The sequence below is a fragment of the Sciurus carolinensis genome, chromosome 17, assembly GCF_902686445.1.
Source record: "Sciurus carolinensis chromosome 17, mSciCar1.2, whole genome shotgun sequence".
Taxonomy (NCBI): domain Eukaryota; kingdom Metazoa; phylum Chordata; class Mammalia; order Rodentia; family Sciuridae; genus Sciurus; species Sciurus carolinensis.
This window is the reverse complement of record NC_062229.1, coordinates 16152748-16162372: the sequence shown is the minus strand read 5'-3', so window position 1 is coordinate 16162372 and position 9625 is coordinate 16152748. Positions and strand designations below refer to the sequence as shown.

The 9625-nt window shown below is 40.6% G+C and overlaps 1 protein-coding gene across 1 annotated transcript; it reads right to left on the bottom strand.

The window, feature by feature from the left end:
* Nucleotides 1-1047: 1047 nt before the first annotated feature.
* On the bottom strand, nt 1048-1977 carry LOC124969509 (olfactory receptor 7A10-like). Its single transcript, XM_047532475.1, has one exon. The coding sequence runs from the start codon at nt 1975-1977 to the stop codon at nt 1048-1050; it is 930 nt and encodes a 309-aa protein (XP_047388431.1).
* Between the last annotated feature and the right edge of the window lie 7648 nt (nt 1978-9625).

The window sequence follows — 9625 nt, the reverse complement described above, 5'->3', positions numbered from 1 at the left end:
AATGAATATACCAACTATCCTGAGTGGATCCTTGCCTCATGTATACATGGATCAAAATATGTTGCACTACAGATATATATAAAGGTGAAATTCACTGTAGTATATCCATAGCATAGTTTGGTCAATTTCATATTAACCTAATTTTTAAACATCTATAAATAAATAGAAAGAAAACCAGTGAAATTTCTTCCAGGGAAAAAAGGGAGGGAGGATATGAGATTAAGGGGAAATACTAGAGACCAAAATGGAGCAAATTATATTCCATACCTGTATGATTATGCTAAAATTATCCCCAATTTTATGTATCACTAAAATACACTAAAACTATAATGCATAAATATGCAGCTCATCAATATATAAAATATAGTGTCAGTCAAAAATTAAATGAATTATTATTGTAAACCACAGTGACCACTTTTTGGGTTTTGATTTTTTTGTAATGGGTTGCTGAGGGTGGAGCCCAGTCCTCACTCTTGCAGGGCAAGTGCTCTACCACTGAGCTAACATCCCAGCCTGTGACCAGTTCTTAATAGCACTAGTACGCTAAATTCTACATTATCAAGAAGAGGAGTCAAGATCATGATGTTCAAAGAGGAAAAGTGACCTCACATTTACCTTGACTAGGAATTTCATTAATTGCCTCAGTCATCAAATCTACTTTTCTTTCCTGGGCATGTTAAAACTCATGGCAATTTTCACAGTAATATGAAAGAAATATTACTCAATAAAATATGTCATGGATGAATTAATTATTCTTTAAAAATTCTTGATGGTTTGTGACATAATGGTAATTTCCAAATATTTCCAAACATTATTTGGAATAATTGTGGAGAATCACACAACCTAAGTGCTAAAATCTAGTGGATATCAGAGCACAAATCTTAATAAAGAAGGTTGGAGGTACAGACCGGTTGGGATGAAGGGATGAAAACTCCAGAAAGCAAACAGGAGGAGAGAGTTGTACACCTACCATCTTATCAAAGATCCCCAACTGTGGCCCTGGGGCTCTGCTTCCTGGGCATGTGCTTCTAGAGAGAATGGATCATTTTATATTTTGCCTCCAAAGAGACTTTTCAGGGCTCTCCTTACATCTTTATTCCTCAGACTGTACAAGAAGGGGTTCAGCAAGGGCGTGACCACAGTGTACATCACTGAGGCTGTTGAACTGGAGTGTGAGCCGTGGGTTGCCACAGAACTGAGGTACACACCAAAGCCTGTGCTATAAAACAAGGAGACCACGCAGACGTGAGACACACAGGTGGAGAAGGCTTTGTACTTGCCCCGAGCTGATGAGATTGCACGGATTGAGGACACTATCTTGGAGTAGGAGTAAAGGATGCCAGTAAAGGGACAAACAGCCATAAGCACAAGTGCAAAATATGCTACCAGGTCATTAAGGAAGGTGTCAGAACAGGCAAGTTGAACCACCTCGTTGAGTTCACAGAAAAAGTGGGAGATTTCTAAATGTGTGCAGAAGGTCAGTCGCAACACCATTAAGCTTTGTAGCAGGGCATGCAGGACACTCAGAATCCAGCACACCAGAACCAGCAAACCACAGAGCTTAGGATTCATGATGACAGAGTAGTGCAGTGGGTGACAGATGGCCACAAACCTGTCGTAGGCCATCACACCCAGGAGGAAGCTGTCCAACTCTACAAAAACCCAGAAAAAGCACATCTGGGTGATGCAGCCTCCGTAGGTAATGGCCTTGTTCTGCGTCTTGATGTTTACCAGCATCTTTGGGATGATGGTGGACACCAAACAGATGTCCACAAAGGACAGGTTGGAGAGGAAGAAGTACATGGGCGTGTGCAAGTGGGAGTCTGAGATTGTGGCCAGGATGATGAGCAGGTTCCCCAGCACAGCGACCAGGTAGATGGAGAGGAAAAGCCCAAAGATGAGGGGCTGCAGTGCTGGGTCCTCTGAGAATCCCAGAAGGAGGAATTCTGAAATTCTTGTATTGTTTCCTGGTTCCATGATGTGGATGTTACTACTGAAAAGAGAAAAATAACAATACTGCTTTTTGCACACATGGCCACTACCAATATGGTTGAAATGTCACAATTTCTATTTTTCCTTAAATAAATTAACTTCTGTGGTATTATGGGTCTGGTCATCCTAGGGAATCCGTAGTGCCAATATTCATGAGAAATTTCTGTCTCACTCTAAGCCTTTCCCCAAGAGTTCATGCATTGCACTCTAATAATGAGAAAATAATTCTTACCATTGAAGAGTACTTGTGGGTTGCTGACCTCATTCCAGGTACCATCCAGACCTTAACAACCACAGCTCCTACATCCCAGTGATGGGCAAAGAACATATGCACAGGGGTAAATTATAGGTATGTTACTTTTTTGTGCAAATGATTTATCATATATATTATCCTATGTGACGAGTTACTGAATAATACACAACAAATATGTGTGGTTCTTTGAAAATTAATTGTAACTTAATAAAGCTACTGTAAAAAGAAATAATCATATAGCATGCAGGATGATGAAACACTTATAAAAACAAAAGGTGGTATAATGTAGACAGCAGAAAAGAGGTTGTATTTGTGTGTGTGTGTGTGTGAGTGTGTGTGTGTTTGTGTGTGTGTGTGTGTGTGTGTGTGTGTGTGTGTGTTGCTGGGGATTTCACCCAGGACCTTGTATATGCTAAGCAGGTGCTCTAGGGCTCTCGCACTGACTCACACCCCCAGCTCCAGGGCTGTTTTTAATATGTGACCAGAAGCTCAGTAGAGAATATGACAATTGAATAGAGTTCTCAGGAGGTCCAGCAGGAGCCAGCAGGCCAGCAGGCATTTCTACCTGGCAGAAGGAATTCCCAGTGCAAAAACCCTGAGGCAGAAGAATGTATAGGAAACACAAGGGCATCAAGCAGCCAGTGTGAAGTGGTCAATGAGGAAGAGGGAGAGTGATCAGAGATGGTGTCAGAGGATGCTGAGGAAAGAGGTGGCCTCCCTGCTGCAGCTGAATCTGCCTGAGACAGGGAGGCCTTCCTCCCCACTACACCTTCACATATTATTAACTTCCTTCCCAGCATCCATTGAATGGAAATGGACATGCTACATACTACCCTTTATTGTTCAGTTGATCTACATACTGACCATCACCTTGGAATTTCTGAGTCCCAGAGCCCTGCCCTGAGGACGACACACATGCACACACAACACACTGTCACCACTGTGGCCTCTGATCTTCACACCACACTGTTAGACTCCTAGTGTATACAATGCATGCTGGACAGATTAAATTATCTTTCCCCTAATGCAGAAATGGCAGCCAGAACCCCCATTTTGTAAGCCTCTCATGGACACATAAGCATGCAGCCAATACTGCCACGGTAAATGCTAGATTACACTCTGCGTTTAAAGAAACACATACATGGAAAAATGTCAATAAGGAGAAAAATAGTGGAATGAAATGGACACATGAGTGGGGGAGTGAGGTAATAAACCCAGATGGTCCCCAAGAAACCAGGAGGAAGAAACCACTCCCTTGGTTCTGGGTGTGTTCCAGCCCAGGGTCTGTCTCCTGGGCACCCTGCAAAAATAAGACAGGGGCAGAAATAAACACATCCAAAGTCAGAAATACCAATGTCTTTATGATTTCCAAGTGATACAGAAAGGACTCAAAGATAAAGTGATTAAGGAGAATAAACTAACAATTCACAGAAGGATCCTTAAAGTACAAGAAAATCTCGTCTTGTTTCTAAGAAGCAGAAACTCTTGCTTTTCCTGTGCCTCTTCCAGACCTCCTTGACCAATGGGTACTGCTATGGTGACTGAGGAGTCCTCTTCCTCACACTTGGACTTTGGATTTTAATTTCTTTTTTCCTTAAGAAAGCCCCCGGGTGCACTCTGACCCTGGTTCTGGTCTTCATCCAACAAGCAGAGGTCTCTCCAGTCATTCTTTGCTAAACCACACATGTCATGACAGTACTGTCCCTTTTCTTCCTTCCTATTACTGGGGCCTTTTGTTACAACACATGCATTTCACAGTACTCAGTCTATGACCTTGTAAAACCCAAACCAGGTGAGCAAAGAATTCATGGGTTCTGTTCACCTTCCTATTTTCACAAAGATGCAGTAGTCTATCTGCAATTACTAGAGAAAAATGTAAGAAAGTAGTAAGTTGTGTAACTCAAAAACTTCATGAGAATGCAACCAGGTTCCATGGGACTACTCCCAAACAACTGTATTCAACAAGCTGAATGGAGCCTCAAAAGCTAGCAGAAACCCGGTGGCACTGTGGCTCAGTAGCAGAGCACTTGTCAGCATGACCAAGGCTCTGGTTCCATCCTTTGCAATGCAAAACCCAAAACTACCTGGAACAAGAGTAATAGGAGCAAGTCCAAGACATCAACATGAATTAGTAATTAAATCAACAAAAGCTTTGGCATATCAGAATATAACATATAATGTTCCTATGATAACCTGAAATTAATAAATTCTCAGCTATCATTTGTTGAATGAATAAAGAATTTAGTCTGAGTTTATGTGGACATTTTATATATGACAAAGTTTCATTTCAATTTGGTAGAAGATTAGATTGTGGAATAAATGCTCGCATAAATGTCTGCCTGGAAGAAAATGAAGTTGGCCCCCTACCTCACTTAAGTTAACAGTAACCAGAGAAGATAAGACCTATGTGTAAAAACACACCACTGATTTTAGGTGAATATCTACAAATTATATAAAAATCTAAGTCTGCAAGAACCTAGTAATTCAAGAAACTCAGATGTATGAAGACAGATAGGTACCAGTAAAAACAATATATGAAAAATTTTCATGGTCAAAAGTACCACCTGAGAAGTCAATGGAGAAACAATAATTCATAAAAATCACTCAAAATACCAATCCTGGTAGAAAAAAGGCAAATAACAGTAAAGGAACACCAAAATATTTGCTCAAGCTCAGTAATAGTTTAAGGAAACAGCAAGAAATATTTTATCCACAACCTCCATCCTTAAGAAAAGCTCCTGAAGAGCTGTTTCATCGGTTGTGGTTAGAATTTTTAACCAGATAGGACAAAGAGTGCTCTCAAAATTAGGTAGAACAGATGTGACTCTGGACCACATATGAGGGAGATAATCTGAAGTCAGCTACAAATACCAAAAGGATAGAAATTCCTTAACTCAAGGTCTCTTGATCTCCTGAATATTGACATTCTGGGACAAGTTAATTCTCTGAGGCGGGTGCTGGCCTGTGCATTGTGGGAGGGTCAGCAACACCCCTGAGCTCTCATGACCCCTCCACTGAGTGAGGGCTGAAAATGTCTGTGAAATTTGCTCTGTGTCAGGGGAGGAGCATCCCTTCTGGTTGAGAATCACTTGTTTGAACTTCACAATAGCAACGTATTTTTTGAAACATTGATATAATATTGAATTAGTGAGAACCAATATGAAAGGCAAGGAAAGTTCGAGTAGCACAGCCTCATTATGAAATGCTGTGCATCCTTAGAAATACCTAAACTGCACTGAGCTGGTCATCTGCAGAAAGTCCACAAGAATTAGAGTGAGAAGGTGGATGGACCTTAAGGATAGAACAGTGCACCAAATGAGAGAACAGTGAGGAGTGCAGGGGAATTTTTCATGCATTTGCATAGAAATTATGGGAGCATGTATGTACACATACTACACAAAGAAAAGCTTTAAAAGAGACTGATAACTTACAGAATAGAGAATGACATCATTGATTAAATTAATATAAGTATACTGCTTTTTTCTTTAATGCAATGAGTTTATGGATTTTATTTTTGTCTTACAATTTCATTTGGCAATTTATTCATATGTTTTTTTTTTCATTTCCGTTGGCAGAGTTGAGTCTCAAACCCAAGACTTTGTTGATGCTAAGCAAGCTCCCTCAGTCTGCAAAGGAAAATGAAACTTCACCAATCTCTTAATAAATGCATTGGAAAATGGGTTGGGGATAAAATCTCCCAGTTACAACAGTGAAACTGGCATAGACCCTCTGTAATAAGAAGTAAGTGCTCAAAAAACTCACAGACACAGGCTCAGATACATAAACCATTCATTCCAAAGTCTCCTAGGTGTATCTCTATCCAACTGCTAAATTGCTTTTTAATGAGACAATATTAACACGTTAAAATGTACGTCCCTTCATGTGTGTGTGTGTGTATACATAGATAACCCTTTCGTTATCCTTTCACCTGTTTGTTTAAGAGCATCTAGTTCCATAGTTTAGTAATTCTGAAGCCAAACCAAAAAAAAAAAAAAAAAACGAAAACCAATGATATTCTGCTGCTAATTCGCAATGATGGTGGGGGATAGGGAAGAATAGTTACATTATATTAGGTAGAGGGGAGTGAAGGGAGGGGAAGTGGTTTGGGGGAAGGAAAGATAGTAGAGTGAAACAAATATTAATATATCATGTACATATATGACGGCCTGAACAATGTGATCCTACAATATATATAATCAGAAAATGGAGAGATTATTATTCATTATGTATGATGTATGAAAATGTATAAATCCATTCTACTGTCATGTAAAACTAATTAGAACAAATGAAAAATTTTTAAACAATATGTGTCCTGTGGACATATATAATAATATGAATTTGCAAGATCCTTCCTCAGAATTTTGTAGATGGTACATAAATGTAATCAAATATTTTTCATCATAAGTACACACACATCAAAATACACCCTAATTTCACTGTTTTACCATCCGCAGTGAATCCCTATTCCTCTACTCCCTTAATTGCAGAGATCCTCGGACCTCTGCTCTTTCTCTGGGAGCACTGGACGACTCCCTCCCATCTTCTCTTCAGCCTCTGTTAGCTCCATTTCATGGCCAGCAGTGAACCCTGTGTTAATCAAAGCAATGTTCACTTCTCAGCCAAGTGTCATGAATCAATGCAGCCTTGTGAGTAAATCCTCAATCAGGACAGTGAGCAGCCACAGCAGCCCTGCTCTGTGCTAGGTTGGCCTGGCTCTCCACTGACCTCAGATAAAGAATTCTGGGTTCCATTCCCTCTGATGCCCTCCTGCAGTGTCCACTGAGCTCTCAGACTCACCTGGAGACCAGCTCTGGGAAGAAGATCTCTCTGTGGAAGTGCAAGGTCCTGCCTGGGTGGGCTTGATGGTGACTGAGTCTCTGTCCCCAGAAAACACAGCAGGAAGGAGTCAAGTGCTGGGCTCCTAGGCAGAACAAAGAGCTCAAAGGACATACCACATCCTGTCCATCACAAGGCTGTGCACTGGGGGACCACAGCACGGCAGTGTCACAGTTCCATATATCAGCTCATTAGACTCATTTCCCTCTTATTCCCCTGAGGGATACTGGCCTGGAAAGACAGGATAATTTTCCTGCTGATTCTCTATTCCCAAGAGAACCATTTATAGTCAAGTAAACCTAGTTTTTATTATTCCCCCATGGATCCACTTGTCTTCCAGAGGTCCAGCCTCCTGGCACATCTTCTCCCATTTGACTGAAAGTGTTTCCAAGTCTGACACTAATGAGCTCATCTTGACTGGAGCTCACGTCTCTCTAGGCATGAACCTGTGCTGAGCAAAAAGCACCAATACCCCAGAAAAGTCACTCCTCTTTAACAAGGGTGAGCACTGTGTTCCCTTTGTCTAAACTATGGGCATTACACTTCTTCTCTTCCTGGTCCTTTCTCAAATTGTCATTAAGTTATACTTTTAAGACCAGTTAAGAGCTCCCATTCAAACTTAACTTAAAAATATTTATTAGAATGCGATGTGATTGGTTCACTTCATGCATCATAACCGGAGCCTAATACCGGATAGGAACTGGGAAACTTCATTTTTCTTAACTTCTATTCTATGAATTTGATTTTACAGAGTGATACTACTGTGACCTCCATCTCCATGTCAAAAAATGGGGTGACAAATGCTATACTGTAAGGAGCGTTGACACCTTCATTTGACTCCTGGCACGATGCTTCCACTTCAAGTATATGGACCTTTGGTTTTCACTTACATATATTTTCCATATATTCAACAATGTATTTAGCAATGTTTGAACATTCGTACTAGCCATCTACTGCACTGCACATCAGCTCCCTACACAAATAATTACCCTAGCCCTAAATGTCAACAGTGAAGAAGTGATCAAATCCAATTCTAGACAACATTTATTAGCAGAAGAATTACCAAAAGTCAAGTACAGAAGCAAATACTGAGACCATAGGTCTACTATGGTGTCAGAAAGTCTGCATTCTTATTTGATAAAGGTGGTCCTGATACTGCAGGTCCTTTTCTGGGGACCTCTCTCTGAGGAGCGAATCTGTGAAACTCTGTGAGAGTCTGGTGTAGGTAGTTTTAGCTCTTCTCTGCAAATTGTCTTTGTATGTCATTATTTTTGTGTAGTTTTGAAAGATTCTGTGTGCACTCACTCTAAAGAATGTAATGATTTCTGTGTATTATTGTTGCTCTTGTTGCTATGGTTATTATCATTTCATCATACTGGAGATTGATCCCGGAGTTGACCCACCACTGGGCTATGTGCTCTGATCATTTATTTATTTATTTATTTATTCATTTATTTATTCATTTATTTACCTGGGTTTTCCTAACTTGCAAGGCTGGCTTCACAATAACCATCCTGCAGCTTAAGCCTCCAAGCTCTTGGCTTAATGTTGTGCTCCACCATGTCCAGCCAATTATTCCATACAAGGGCTCTCGGAACACAACCAATATCACTGTGAAAAGAACTTGTAGTAGGCAGAATGATGATCTCCAAATGATGTCTAGATTCTACTTCAAAAAATATTAGAATATGATGACTTTACATTTGTAAATTTAATTTTATGACCCCAGTAACCTGTCACAGTCAACTCCATTATACTAAAGTCCAGATTACCAAGCGAAGCAGTTAAAGCATTGACATAGAGAAATGATAAACCAAAGGAGAAGCCTTTCAGTGACATATTTCCATCTACCACAAACTACAAAATCCACCTCAGGGGCCCAGTGCTGTACTTCTACATACACATAGTCAAACTCAGGAATATTTTTTCAGTTAAACCAAAGAATCATTCATTGATGTAATGTAATTCAAGAGGGAAGAAATGATTTATAAGAAATTCTTTCCCTCCTATGACATAAATGGGAATTTCCAAAGGTTTCTTGTTCAAAGTTTGGAAGAATTTAGAAAATAGACAAAGTGAACAGCTGTTGAGATCATGGAAAGTGGGAGACTGAATGAAGTGGGTTGTTAGTGGTAGAGAGAGGTTGAACTCAGAGGAGTGAAATTGCAGGAAATCAATAGGAGGAGGAAGCTTCACATGCCCAATCTCATCAGAAATCCCAACTCTGGCTCTGACGCTTGCTGCCTGCAGTCAGGGGCATGGGCTTCTGAACCTGCTACAGTTTCCCTCCAAAGAGCCTTCTCAGGGCTCTCTTTACATCCTTATTCCTCAGACTGTAGATGAAGGGGTTCAACATGGGGTGACCACACTGTGCATCACTGAGGATGTGGCATTGGAGTTGGGCCATGGGCTGCAGCAGAACTAATGTGCACATGAAGGCCAGTGCAATACAATAAGGAGACCATGGAGAGGTGAGATGCACAGGTGGAGAAGGCTTTGTACTTGCCCTAAGTTGATGAGATTTTATGGATGGAGACACTATCT

Coding starts and splice junctions, on each gene's coding strand:
- LOC124969509 (XM_047532475.1), bottom strand. CDS start 1,977: ATGGAACCAGGAAACAATACAAGAATTTCAGAATTCCTCCTTCTGGGA.